Genomic DNA, 15,381 nt, shown 5'->3' on the forward strand with positions numbered 1-15,381 from the left:
AGACTCGGTGTTAGTCTCTCCAGTACTTACAATTCTGAAGTACAAGTTAAGTATCCAATCCAAATGTATTAAATAAAGGATCATAATGCAGACTGCCAGAGGACATATTTGGGAAAAAATGTTTTCAGAAAGTCCCTCTCCAACTGTGCATATAGAGAGGGTAAGTAACGTAATGTCTGTAAGTCTAATGTGCCCATCATCACATGGGGCACATTTATACAATTACCCAAGGCAACTGGATAAACCGGCACAGGACAACACTGAAGAGTGGCCAACACCTAGAAACTATGCATTCCATGTCAGGAGACTAATAATGGAGGCTACAGACCACTTCTTCAAATAAGCAAAACCAAATTATTTTGTAAGTAATCCTAACACCATTGATAGCACTTGCAGTAAGCAAATATTTGAGAAGTATGCACTGTGTTTGGCATTATTTCTAACATTTCATAAGGATCACATAGTTTCTACCTAACAGTAAAACTTACGTTCCACATTTTAGTGAAGCTAAGCTTCATAAAACTATGCATGAGAGATGTCAAATATCACAATTCTCAGGCTTTAATTACAAAGAAAAAAAGGAATCAACTATACTTTATTTTTCAAAGTTTATGATACACCTAAAAACCATTAATGACAGGTTCAAGGTCAGAGATGATTTAAAATATGCATAGGTAATAATTACTGCTATTGCTATACAGCAGAACATTAGAGAGGTACTATCTGAAAACCATGTATTCAACAATTTTAAAGCATGATCCTGTAATATATGAAAATATTTTAGCAAAACATTTGTATAACTGTTTATATTTTCTGGCTTAGAGCCTTTATTCTTAACATTAAAATAAGATATGCAAAAACTGAAATAAATAAGGCACACCTTAAGTCATGGAAATTGTGCATCTTTAAACTGAAATATTTTGTTGATTAATCTTGCTTGTTTCAATTAACAAGCATTTTTTTTAGAAATACAAAATTAAATGGAAATGAAATTTAGTATTTCCTACTTTTTGTTTTGTTCTAAGAAAGGCAAATGACTGAAGGAGCCAACACTTAGCAGGACTAACTCACTAATCTTTAACATAAGAAACATGGCTACAGGTTTCAGTACAGTTATCGTGCTCACTTCGGCAGCACATATGCTAAAATGGAACGATACAGAGATTAGCATGGCCCCTGCACAAGAATGATATGCAAACTCGGGAAGCGTTCTATAATTTCTAACACGATTTTGTTGTTCCTTTATGGTACTTAAAAATTCCACTGTGTGCATGTACCAAATTTTTACATTCATTCAATTATGAATGGGCATCTAGGTTGGTTCCACTACTGTTGGTTCTGCTACTGTAAATGATGCAAGAGTAAAGACTGGTGTGCTGCATCTCTGTAAAAGGATATGGTGACCACTGTGTATCTGCCCGAGTAGTAGAGCTGGGCCTCTGGCAATTCTACATTAGCATTCTGAGGAACCTCCACACTATTATTCCACAGTGGCGGAGACAGCTCACGTTCCCATCAACAATAAGTTACAGGGTTTGCTTTCTCTGCATCCTTGCCAGCACTACTTCTCGTTTGTTTCCTTTTTAAAAATCCATGATTTCCCTTTCTTTCCTTCCTTCCCTTTAAGCCTTTTCTTTGCACACATACACAGTGTATTTGCAGGAGCATGAGAGTGGGGAGAAGTTCTGAGGCACAGTGTCCCGAGCAGCCCACAGCCATTGCACTCACAAACTTAATTAATTTGCTTTCTTAATGACAGCCATCCTGACATGGTTAAGGTTGCATCTCAAATCGTTTTTTGATGCCAGTAGCTCTTCTAAGATGAAATGGCATCTCAAAGTAGTTTTAGTTTACATTTCTCTAATGGCTAAAAATGTTGAACACTTAAAAAACTAATTATTTGTGGCCCTTTTGAGAACTGTTTAGCTCACTAAGTGAAGTGGAAATTTCTGGCTTCTTTGGGACCTCAGTTATGTCATATGAGGTTTTGCTGAAGCAGACACAGGTGAAAGTATGATTTGCTGAAGCAGACATGTGATAGGATGGGTGATGTTTAGAAAGACTATGATTCTTCAGACAGTGGGAGGAGACTCTGCCACTGTTCCCCTTGCACCACGTTGCTGATCTGTTTTGTGACTTCGTAGAGAATTTCTTGGGATATTCTGGTGGCTTCTTACAGCTTCTCAGACTCAGGCCGACTGGCAGAGCCTCGTTGTTTCTTCTGGATCAAAGTGCTTTGCTGATTTGTGAGTGGTGACTGCCAAGTGGACTGGACTGCCACTGCTGATTGGTGTTGGAGTTTTGGTAGAGGACTGGACTCCTGACAACAAAGACTGGAATCGTCCCAAAGAACTATTTCTTAACAGGTTCACTTCCTACTAACCTTTCTTTTCCACCCACCTCTGGGTGGTGGGCTAGAAGGGAGGTTGAAGCATTTAAGAACCCTCATTAAGGTAGATTTTAAAAAATCCAAGCCAACAATTAACCCATTACTGATCAAAAGATTTTTTTATGGCTTTTTAATGAAATTCTTTACATATTAATCCCCATATGAAATATATCTGCCAAAGATTATCTGCCATTTTGCAGCTTGTCTCTTCACTCTGCTCTTTAATTTTGTGAAATCAAATTTGGAATTTTCAGATTATTTTCTGTACTTACTGAGTCTCTTTCAGAAAGTGCCTGTCCATGCCTATACTTTTTTCTTGCATACTATCATTTAATTCAGTTTCCTATTCTGATGAGCCAGAGAATTAGAACAATTTAAACACGTAACGTCAAAGTACATATTTCACGGGCAGCTTTATGGATATAGATATAACTTGTTGGTAGAATAATTGCCTAGCATGTGCGGATCACTGAGCTCAACAGGCAATGCAAGAATGAACGCAAGGAAGACTGAAGGAAGAAGGTAGTCAAGTAGGAAGGAGAGAGAGAAGAAATGGACGAGAGGGAGAATGACACAGAGAGGCAGGAAAAGAAAAAAGATAGCATCAACTGTGTAACTGTATACTACTGTGTTCAGCACTTTTGAACTGCAGACATACCAATTTCTTATTACAATTAAATAAATGTTAAAGTATAGTTATTACGTTTTTATTATTTTATGGTGGCACACATCTATAATTCTAGCAGCCTTACCTAGGCTTATCAACCTGTCTCAAAACAGCCCCCCCCCCAACCAAAAAAAAAAAAAAGAGAGAGAGAGAAATACAAGAGAGAGAGAGAGAGAGAGAGAGAGAGAGAGAGAGAGAGAGAGAACCAAGAAATCTAGCTGCAGGAAAGCTCTGTTCAGTATCTCAGTAAGAGTCCAGCTCAGACACATGTAAAAAGTACTGAGGTACATTTTCAGCTGTGAAAGCTCTCACTCGACTGGACTACTAGAGTGGCTCCTAGCTGGTCTTAGGACACGTGCTCCTCAAGGGTCTTCAGAGCATCAGTGGAGTGTGCTCCTGAAGGTACTCAACATTTATCTTGAAAAAAACAGTTCAAATAAAGATGATGCAATATGTTAACACAGTGGGAAGAACCGTGTTGAGAACTTTATGTTGAAAATTTTATATAAGTATGTTATTTCAAAATAAGATTTGAAATTCTAGTAATCTGCTGGCGTGATTAAAATAAAAAAATTTTATGTTTTTAAAGGTTACATTTGATTGATTTTTTTTTACTTAATTTTTTTATTTACTTTACATCCCACTCACTGCCCCCTCCCCGTCCCAGTCACTCCCTCCCACAATCCTTCCCCAACCCCTTCTCCTTCTCCTCAAGCAACTGTAATTTTCTTTCTCAAATCTCATCACTATCAAGAGCTATCACCTAGCCTTGCTGCATGTCACCAATCTGAGTTCTTGAATAGCCTTAGTCATGTCTGTGAGATTCCTCGCTTACTTCTCTTCAGTGATGGCTATACTGCTGAGGAAAACTTTGCTAAAGTAACCTTCTCTCTCCCCTAGTATTCTCTAATCCCTTACCTTGATTCCTATTTTCGTTCTTCTACTTAATCTCAAGAAGAAAGTGCATCCGTTGTCACCTACATTGCCCATCTGAATTAAATTCTACAAGAACAAAGGAATCGTCTCACGGCTCAGAGCTTCGGCATCCAAAGTGCAGAGTACACTGTGCTTCCTGGCATTCACCAGGTTTCACTCTCAGCCCTGTGCAAATAATAATCTGCTTCCTGTCTCAATAAACCTCTCCTTTTCTAGGCACTTGCGATAGCATAGAATCAAACAGTATGCAGAGCTTGGTTTATCTGACTCTTTCACTTAACACTTAGTGTTTAGTTGTAGCATAAATATGTATCAATAGTGTTTTCCTTTGAACTTCCAGATAGTCAGTTTGGGAGGAGGGTATTAATCCCTTTTGTTTATTTATTCACCAGTTAATTGATGAGCAGCTGAACACTTTCTAGTTTGGATTTAGGAATAATCAATGTGGCTACAAATATGTCTTCACAAAGACATTTTTATTTTTTATTTTGTTTGAGAAGATTTTTTTTTAAAATCAGAACTGCTTTTTGAGTTTTCAACAGTGATTAAGACAGTCAAGTGAGTGAAATATGATCAGTAAATAATGTACCATTCATTATTTGTGAAAAATACTGCAAATAAAGTATCAGACATCATGGGAGAAGCTGAACAAAAAATGTATGAGAAAAGACTTTAAATGAGGCATAAAATATACTGAGGAATGTACATTCACATTCATAAGACATCTTCATGCTTGCTGCTGAAGGTGAATAATACAGTTTAAAAGTCAGTTCCACAACTCTTCCCAGGTAAAGTCAAAGAGCTGCCAAAAATACAGTTCCACATCTGCTTGAAGCCACAATGACTCACCAACTCATAATGATAGCAAATGGGTAAGATCTTGTGTCATAGTATAAGAAAGACCACAGTAAAAAGGTCATATCTGCAAAGAGTCCTGAGGACAGTGAGCCTGGTGGACCAAGTAAAAGATGAGCATAAGTGAGGTCACCCAATGGATTATCTGGGGTTTATACTCACAGGAGAGAATAATAGTTTCCTTCATTGACAAGACAAAAGACAAAAATATGAAATTTATCTCTTACGTCATATTGACTTCTCTTAGTTGTTTTTAGACATCTATTGTTCTTGGAAAGCATTAGATGGCATTACAGGGAGAATATCCACACCTCCACCACACCTCACTCAGAGGCCCCTTCACTATCATCCTTTGTCTTCCACTGTCACGCGTCAGATCCTAATTCCTTTCTTATCCATCCTGGTTCATTATTTTGGCCCTTCTCTTTCTCTACTATAACTGCCTGATGAAGCCTATAGTAAGAAAATACGCATATGCCGACTTGGCCATAATCTCAGTTCATGCTCGTCAACAGTAACTGAGTTAGAGCATGACCTCAGGTTCTACTGCCAAGCTGCTCTCTGCTTTCCTCAGTGACTGGTGCAATCTCCAAGTCTCTTAAAATCCCCAACAAGCATCTTTCTTTGGTCCTCAGCTTACCCCTAGCCTGAGTTCTAGATGTGCAGCCTGAGTACTACACTTTATTGCTCATTGCATTTCTAATGGGCACCTCAAGCCTAACACACTGAGTTGTCGTATACAACCTCCACTGAGCCCATACTTCTTTTGCTTCCTTATCCAGTAAATGTTGATTGTTTAAAACCATCATGTATTCTTTCTGTCGTTTAAAAATAATACTGTTGCCTGAGTTATTTTTCACTGTACTAAAATTCTTGTTTCTTAGAATTCAAGTTCAATTTAGTTAAAAACAATATTCCATCAAGTTCCATCAGGGAATACATACACTCATGCTGAAGTACAATGTCAGAATATGTATGTCACACTCATTCCTTTTAAAGCAAAGCTTTTTTTTTTAAGATTTATTTATTATTATATCTAAGTACACTGTAGCTGACTTCAGATGCACCAGAAGAGGGTGTCAGATCTCATTATGGATGGTTGTGAGCCACCATGTGGTTGCTGGGATTTGAACTCAGGACCTTCAGAAGTGTTGGCCCTAGACATCAGAAATTCAACAACGAGTAAATGGTTTGGTCCATAGAGACAGATATACGAGGGATCACAAATATTAGTTTGGTTTACTACCCATTTTAGAGAATGGATGAAGTAGCAAGTGGAGAAAACTAGGAGACATAAAAATAAAAATCAATGTTTGGTTTAAGATAGATAGAACTTGTCTCAACAGATAATATATACCTGAATGGAAAGTTTATGAAATTGTGTAGTGTTAAAGACATGCCCAAAATAACCAGTTTGATATTTATAATCTTTTTAAATTTTTTTATTAGATATTTTCTTTATTTACATTTCAAATGTTATCCCTCTTCCTAGTTTCCCCTCCCCAAATCCCCTACCCCTACCCCCTACCCCTGCTCCCCAACCCACCCACTCCCACTCCTGGTACTGGCATTCCCCTATACTGGGGCATAGCGCCTTGACAGGACCAAGGGCCTCTCCTCCCATTGATGACCAACTAGGCCATCCTCTGCTTCACATACAGCTAGAGCCACAAATTCCACCATGTTTTCTCTGATTGGTGTTTTAGTTCCAAGGAACTCTGGGGGTACTGGTTAGTTCACATTGATGTTCCTACTATGGGGCTGCAAACCCCTTCCCTTCAGCTCCTTGGGTCCTTTCTCTAGCTCCTTCATTGGGGATCCAGTGCTCCATATAATGGATGACTGTGAGCATACACTTCTGTATTTGCCAGGCACGATATATTTTAAAAGCCACAGAAGACTATAAAATTCTAGTTTAAGCAACCAAGTTACAAGATAGTGGCTCAAGGCAGGGAACCCAACAGAAAGAAATAAAAGAATAGTGCTCAATGTTAGTTTGTGTTCAGCTTGGAGCTGTTCAAACGCTAGCAGAAATTCAAATAACAGACAGTTGCATGTTGTTTCATCAAAGCAAACATGAGGTTTTTTTTGTGTGTGTGGAGGGGGGCATTTAGAAGTGTACTACATACAGCAGGGAGTTAGATGGAATATAAGCAATGGCTACCCCATTTAAAGCCATTGCCAGACTGTGTTATATGCTTTAAGGCAAATTGAACTGCTCCTTCAGACAGGGATTATTTTTACTTTAGACATAAGAAAAATGTTGCCTTCAAACGCCAAATTATTTGCCTAAAATCTCATAACTAGTACTGACCTCAAATTCTGACTCTGAAGTGCACCCTTTAACCACTACACTGCTCTCATAACAGAAGCCATGGCAAAACTAGGAAAGCCCCTTAAAGACTGGCTAAAAAGGAATTTATATGTCCTTCCATTTTCCTTCTAATTCCTTCCCACAGCAGGCATATCAAGGGCACTCCTACATCTATCCCAGTACTGCTACCATGTTCACCAGACACATGGTTTTAACTTTTCTTTTTACTTATTTGCATTTCATGAGCCTGCATGTATGTCTGTGTGAGGATTTCAGATCCTCTGGAATTGGAGTTACGGACAGTTGTGAGCTGCCATATGGTTGCTAGGAATTGAGTCCAGGCCTGTACTCCAAACCATTAATCCATCTCTCCAGACCCTAGACACATGTTTCTAAACCTGGGAATCTTATTCTTGTACAAGGTTATTCAGGACCCATACAGCATCTTTAATGAGAATTGCACTACCTTTACTTCTAAAAAGCACTGGGATATTTTAGCTTTAAAAGATTTTGGGCCAGGCAGTGGTGGCACATGCCTTTAATCCCAGCACTTGGGAGACAGAGGCAGGCGGATTTCTGAGTTTGAGGCCAGCCTGGTCTACAGAGTGAGTTCCAGGACGGCCAGGGCTACACAGAGAAACCCTGTCTCGAAAAAAAAAAAAAAAAAAAAAAAAAATGGATCCTGATATAAGTCTAAGGAAACATTTAATACAAGTGAAAGTCAGTTAACATGTACTGAATAGCTTTGTTCTTTCATTGGATATTTGATATTCTCTGCTATCAGGCACCAGGAACAAAAATGGGGTTTAAAAACAGTGATGTTATACAACTGGATCCACTTTATTGCAGGTTTTATCTCTCCTTGAGTGGCAAACAATTGTTGCATAGCCTCTTGTAATATTGTGCTCCCTAAGGACAAGTAATATCCATAACTTCAAATATTTTTGGTTGAATAGTACATGGTCTTCCAAGACTTGTGACAACAGCCTGGGTTCTGGTACAGAATTCCTCTATCAACACACCAACAATATACTTGTTCTTAGAGACCCTAAGATAGGATTTATGGCAGTGACTAATATTTCCAATTTCTTGGAAAATTAAAATCAAGACATTCCACTTAAACACACAACAGGAAGATTCTCTAGGGACAGACTGGTCCTGCGCTCGCTTGTCTGTGTTTTGGCTGCAACTGAGGATGAGCTTGAACTGCTGGTCTCCCTGCCTCCCCTCCTAGGAACAGGAATATACAGGTAACGGTTTTCTTTCTTTTAGTGACAAACTGGGTTTTAGATGTTAGTTAAAAGAAAAAAGAAAAAACAGAAGAAACTTTTAAGTTAAAATTACTTGAAAAAATAATAATAATTTTAAAGTACACATCTGGACAATGTGGGCATTTAAAAATTGTCCTATGAAAAGTAAAACTGTTTTTAAAAGACTTCCACTGATTTCCTTGTATTGGATTATAACAGTTCTTCAGACAGCTAGGAAAAACATGGCCATCTTCACAGTTGAACCTTGAAGATAATGGAAAATTCAGTAATTTGGCTAGTCTGAAATTAAATGCAATCTACCAAAATGCACAGCCCAGCACATACAGACAAAATAAGTGGCACCTATTGTTATAAAACTAGTATGTTAGCATTATAACAAAACTGCATTTCAAGAGCATACTTTGAAGCATATAAGGCATTTGACTCAACACCTTAATGGGAGGTGAGATGTACAGTTTTTTCCCTAAATCCAGAACTAAATATACAATTTATGCCCACAAAGGGGCCTGAACAGGAGTAACCCTGAGGACACTGGGGATGTCTGACACACTAAGCCTGCTGCCAACAACAACACGTTCTTTGACACACTCCAAGTCAGGTGCTCATGGCTTCCAGCAGAATTAAAATGCTTGGAGATAAGATGAGGCCAGTTGCTAAAGACTGAATTAAAACCAGAAACATTTTTAGCTACAATGTTGACAAAGTAACATTTTCTTAGAACAATCTATTTTAGAAACTTCAAAAAAATTGTTGATTTTCATTAAAACAATCTCTGTTCTTGAGTTCCTTTTCTTAAATGAAGGACAAGTACTATTTGTAAGGCATGAAGCAAACTGGAACTAGTGCCAATCCTGGGGAAAGCATAAGCATGGTCTCTGGCAGAAGAAGGAAATCCGCCATTTCCTAGCAACTCCAGACATTGTTTGTCACTCAAACCTTCAAACTTTCCATGAACTAATTTTTGTTGTTTTCACTTGAAACAGGGTCTTATATATAGCCCTAGCTGGACTGAAAATCACTTGGTAGACCTGGCTGACCTCAAACTCAGATATCCACCTGCCTCTGCCTCTTGTGTACTGCCATAAAAGGTGTGCACCACCACACCTGGCCTTCATTAAGTAATTTTATGGAATTAAAAAATAACTATAAGGCACAATTTTTTATTTCCTAATCTAAAGTAGCTAGTCTCTCATGAACATTTTAACAGACTCAGACAAAGGCTGAGCTAAGACTTCTCAAATAGTCAATACATAGTACAATGGTATGTATTTAAAAAACAAACACAGTTGAGGCACATGCCTTTAATCCCTGCACTCGAAGGGAGGCAGAGGTAGGAACCCTGTGAATTCAAGATCAGCCTGTTATACAAAGTAAGTTCCAGGACAGCCAAGGCTGTTATACGGAGAAGCCCTGTCTTGAAAACTCAACCAACCAACCAAAAAGAATACCACAGAATATAATCTGCAGAATTGTAAAAGCATACAACAGACTTTAGAGTAAATTCCACATAGTTATAACAGTTAACATCTTATCAACTGTATAAATTCAACACAGAAAAAAACACATACCACAAATGTATATATTAAAAACTATATATGTTCACGGAACTATAACTCATGACTGAGTAATTAAAAACAACACAAATATCTATCAACTCAACGACTGAATACATAAAGTATTTTATATTCATAGTGGATAATTGTCACTAAAAAAAGAAATGACGTGTGTGAAATCTGGCAGCATTTGGATAAACCTGGAAAGCATTGTGTTAAATGGCAGAAGCCAGTCACAGGTCACAGTCATATTTTCCTAACAGCGCTAGGCTAGCTTCTAGACTAGGCCCAGGACAGTAGGTCAGTGCTTAGTGCTTGCCTAGCACTGGAAGGCTGCCAGGGAAACAGGGATTCTGACTGCACAGGAAACAGAATTTCTTCTGGGTAACTAACTACTCTAAAATTGACAGAGCTGTGAATACACTAAAAACCAACCAACATTTTAACTTCATGTAGGTCAACAGTGTGGTACAGAATAATTCTGTGGAGTTAAAAGCCCTAAGCCATACACTTCAAAGAGATAAACTGTATGGCATGTGAATCATATCTCAACAAAGTATCAAAAATTTCAATTTTGTGCTTTAAATTTTGAAAAGGGAAGTAAAACTATAAAACAACAAGTATTAGCAGGGCACTGTTATTACAAGCAGTTTGTCAAGCATATTAAGAACAGTAAAAACTATTAATCTATTAACTGGCCCTTTAAAATGTTTACTATTAATAAACAGTTAATATGTACCTATCAGCTCCTAACGACTGTCTAAATTCTTACATCCAGTAAATGAGCCATACGAAAATTAACATAAACTAAATGTAAGATTTTCATGTCAGATACTTTATTAAGAACAAGTGTATACAGAACTAAGAGACAGCTTTTATGAAAACTCTTTTCAGGTGTGTATGTAATCTCTCTGAAGAGACAGCAGATTACTGATCATCACCAGCTCATCTGTCCTTTCTATAGGATGTTTAACTTTTTCATTTTTGTTAGACAGTCTAATTGTGCAGCCCTGGGGACCTGAAACTCCCAGTGCAGACTGGTCTGTCACCAAGAGCAGCCTGCCTCTGCCCAAAAAGAATGCTTCACCACATCTAAAAGAATATGTAAATATCTTACTACAAACTATAAATTAATACCTGTTCATTTGTTGTTGTTATTATTAGTTTTTGAGACAGGGTTTTTCTAGCTCTGGCTGTCCTGGAGACCACTCTGTAGACCAGGCTGGCCTCAAACTTACAGTGAGCTCCTTGCCTCTGCCTCCCAAGTGCTGGGATTAAAGGAGTGCACCACCCCCACCTGTTTTCTTCTTTCTTTCTTTTTTTCTTTTGTTAAAGAATACATGTTTCCTATTCACTTTAATATTTTAATTTTTGGTTGTATGGAAATTATTCAATGAAATATCTGTCTTTTTAAAAGTGTATGCTTCCAATCAATTTTTTCCTAGTAGGACCTCTTGGTGATTCTTTTATATAATCACTTATAAAGTACTAATATAACCTTTTATAAAACCAAGACTTTTACCAATCCAAACATCAAAAAAAAAAAAGCCTTAAATTAACATTTTTAAAAACTTAAGAAACCCAAACCAAGACTTAAAAAAAAAAAAACCTGTCTTATTTTTACTAATTCTAACTAACATTCCTATCTAAATTAAAAATTTTTAAATAATTATTTTCAATAAGGGAAATATAACTCTTCAATGATCATTTATCATTTCAAGACAAAAACATGACAATTTATTTATTTATTTATTTATTTTTCCAGACAGGGTTTCTCTGTGTAGCCCTGGCTGTCCTGGAACTTACTCTGTAGACCAGGCTGGCCTCGAACTCAGAAATCCACCTGCCTCTGCCTCTGCCTCCCAAGTGCTGGGATTAAAGGCGTGCGTCACCATGCCCGGTGACAATTTATTTTTTAAAAAGGTTCTCAAGATTGGAGAGCTCATAAGGGGAAATTGTTAAATTTAATTGTTACATAATGCAAAAAGACAGCAGGAGTTAAAATATGGGACAAATAATGGCCTGTGAAGATTTCTATAAAATTTTTAAAAATATGTTACAGTAAAACAACTCTTTCTAAAATTGCTCATTCATAAAATTACTAAACAGAAACTGCCCAAAAATAAACATACCAGGAAGACTAAATGTGACCAAACTTTGTAAGAGAAAGCTTCCACACAGGAACTAGTACAGGCATAAAGACCATAACCTCCTTACTGCTAGAAGTGCTCTGGGGAACTATGAAAATGGCGGGTAAGCAAACACATTTTAAAAGCTGATTACTAAAGCAATCAAGCTCCATGAAGCCATTGCCAACTTCAAAAGAAAACTAGGTTAAAGATATAAGGATAAAAAGATGCCCCGAATAGTCACACACATTTGGGGTGCAGTTTATCTATCCATTACCTATTCATCCAAGAAAATAGTGCAAGAAATTAACACTCAACATTTTCCACATAAAATGTAGCTACAATTTTTCCAGTTTCAGAGAAATGAATGTTGTCTTTAAAAGCATTTAAGTGAGGTCTAAAAGTTGCACACGACATTAGATTAACAGGAGATAAAACATTTCCACTGAGCATTGCTGTTCTTAGATGAGAAATGTCAAGTAGAAAGTTGGGACAACTTACATTGTTGTTGCGCGTTTCTACAGCAGGAAATTTTCTGACTATGAATTTCACAGCAGACTCCAGGTTTTTGTCAATAAGGTAGGATGGTTTAGCCTTGGGATCGCCACATGCCTAAAAAAACAACAGTAATGAAAAAACGTAAAATGTATCTTCCTAAAACTCAAGGAAGAAGAGCAAATCTGAAATCGGAAATTAGAAAGGTTTCTTGGTTTTGGTGAGCAGGTGATAAATGAACAGGCAAAGTGCAGGGGTTGTCACAGCTGAGAGATGCGATGGGAGACAGTACAGAGATGCTCTTCTACTGAAAAAAACGCATGGAAAGTTTTAAAGCAGTTAGCGCAGAACAGCAGTGAAGGAAAAAGCTCAAACCTAAAAAAAGGAAAAGAAAATGAAAACCTTTTTGGTTTGAGGTAGGATTGTATTCATCTGAAGCTGATAAAGTATTACAAAATTAAATATTAGGTAGAGTCCTAAAATGTTTCTAAGTGTTATAAAATGAAGGCTTATGTTTGAATGTCTTTTCCAAAATGTTTTCCTCATTCGCTTTCAACATTCAATTTTAATACAAGAGCCCTAGTTCAAAAGAACTGGAAGCTGCTGAAACTGCTCTGTCCTGCAGGTGTGCTGCCTGGTCCTCCAAGCAGAGCTCCAACCCTGTTCCCGCAAACCAGCAGCACCTCAAGCAAGGCACCTATGGCTGTCTGTCTGTCCTTAGCTCATGAGCACTGCACTGCCCACAACAGCAGCCTCCTCTGCAGTGAGAAGGCAGGCACTCTACAAATGTCACTGGAAAGCTGTAAGAGGAACTATTAACAGCTCAGTTAAGGGACAACTGCTGGTGCAAGTGGGATGCTTTTTCTTAGGGAAACATTGAAAATCCTATCATTCCTATTTAAAATTTTCTTCCATTTTTTAAGTAACTGCTTTTCCAGTGATGTCTGCGATGTGAGAGGAGACCTTCTAGTTTACTGTGGCTATGTTGTGGATTACAGAAAGAGAAATTATGAAACATGAGACTGATCTGAAAGCGGGCAAGCGGGCAGAGGGAAGGTGAAAAGCTTTGCAAACCTTCCAAACTTGTCCTTGCTGGGGAAGCATTGTAATAAAAAGAGAGAAGATTACGTGTAAACAATGATTGTCAAATTATGACATACTTTTTTCAGTAGAAAACTTATGCACTGCAGACTACGAGTAACAATACAAGATGGAAACTGTATGGTGCTACAATTCATAAGGTACTTAAGTAGCAAGTCCTATTAGACAATAGATTTATATAGTTTATACTATGCATATAGATTTAAATACTACTGTGTAAGTGTATAACCATGTCAGTATCTTGGTGGTCTTGCTAAACCAACTTAAAATAATACTAGAAAGAAGGAAAAATAAAGACTACATGCAGCTAATAAAAAATAGGTGCAAAACCATCAGTGAAATTTTACATACCTTAAAAAGAAACGGTAGCCAAGAATAAAAATAATTAATTGTTACAGGATGAACTTTGTACTTTAGCTCAAATTGAAACTATTTTTCAAATACCACCTAGCTTCTAAGCCAATAAAAACATTCCTATTTTTATAAATGAAAATAGGAACGCAGTACCAATTCTCAGTATAATTAAATCGAACATTTTTTTAAATTTAGAACTTAACCTTTAATGAGTCTGACAAGGCTACTATGCAAATTCATTTATACATAATATTAGCATATTCTGACTTTCCCTCAGGTTATATTTTTTTAAAATAGTTTCTTATAGACTAGTTTTCTAATTTGTCTATTTTCAAGATATCATATATAACGTAAACTAGCAACCAAGACTCATACAACTAAGATACTGCCCATAAAAAATAGCTAGAGATTATCATGTCCTTAGATAAACCAAGCATGAGACAGTACAGAATCCTATAGTGATTCAATACATTGTCTTTTCATGATATATATCTTTTATATTCTACTTATTTAAAAATCAGGGTATCCACTTTAACAGTATTATCAACAGTATTATCAGTTTAACTATCATTAACCATTTCCCAAGATCACAAAAGAAATAGGCCTTCTTATATTGACAACAAAATTAAAAAAAGGAATTCCATTTCAATGGAAAAAATAAAATTATATATAACTTCTTTTAGAATTAGATTACCTCTTTGCATGCTGCTCAGTGGGCCATATGTAAAGAGCATCCCTGAGTTGATGACAGATTCTGCTAAAAGCAGCTAGGCCTCTAACCTCTCACTCACTAGCTCTGGGGATGGATATGTATACACGTATGTATGTATGTACGTACGTATGTGTATATATATACACGAAATTAGATAGATATATGTAATTTCTTAGTCTCAGTTTCTTTTTCTGTAGATGTGGAAGGGAGAATACTTACCTCACCATGCCATTATGAGGGTTTCAAGAGCTTAGGTAACCCATGTAAAGCATTTAACAAAGTGACTGAGACGTAAGTGCTCAAAAATATATGCTGTTATTAGGAATGGCTATAATAAAGGCTATGATAATTACCTAGAAATCTACCATGGAGACTATCATCAGTCTCTGTCACGGTGTCTACAACCAGCACAGTTAGTGTAACTTCCTTAACAACTGTGATTCCCCTTCTCAGTCACTCACCCTAGGTCTAACACACTACAATTGTTTTACTTACAGAAAGAATATAGCTTTATGTTTTATTTTGGGTTTTAGGTGCTGAGGATTGAACTCAGAAACTTAAGTATGTTAGGAACAAATTCTACCATTACATCCCTAAAGCCCGAG

At 37.1% G+C, this 15,381-nt stretch overlaps 1 protein-coding gene and 1 non-coding gene across 5 annotated transcripts in view; one reads left to right on the top strand and one right to left on the bottom strand.

Annotated features, from left to right (window-relative positions):
* Nckap1 (NCK associated protein 1) overlaps window positions 1-15,381 on the bottom strand; it is an 80,753-nt gene that overhangs the window by 57,127 nt on the left and 8,245 nt on the right. For 2 of the 4 annotated variants that reach the window (XM_029474108.1, XM_029474109.1), the window contains exons 2-3: window positions 13,684-13,701; window positions 12,616-12,726 (exon numbers count right to left, since the gene is read on the bottom strand). In XM_029474108.1, the coding sequence (XP_029329968.1) occupies window positions 12,616-12,726; window positions 13,684-13,701 (129 nt within the window). The remainder of the gene's footprint in view (window positions 1-12,615; window positions 12,727-13,683; window positions 13,702-15,381) is intronic. The other 2 variants (XM_021181897.2, XM_029474110.1) reach the window with 1 other exon arrangement.
* LOC115030418 lies at window positions 1,119-1,221 on the top strand. Its single transcript, XR_003836023.1, has one exon. It is a non-coding gene; the product is annotated as a U6 spliceosomal RNA (small nuclear RNA).

The sequence above is a fragment of the Mus caroli genome, chromosome 2 (assembly GCF_900094665.2).
Source record: "Mus caroli chromosome 2, CAROLI_EIJ_v1.1, whole genome shotgun sequence".
NCBI classification, from domain to species: Eukaryota; Metazoa; Chordata; class Mammalia; order Rodentia; family Muridae; genus Mus; species Mus caroli.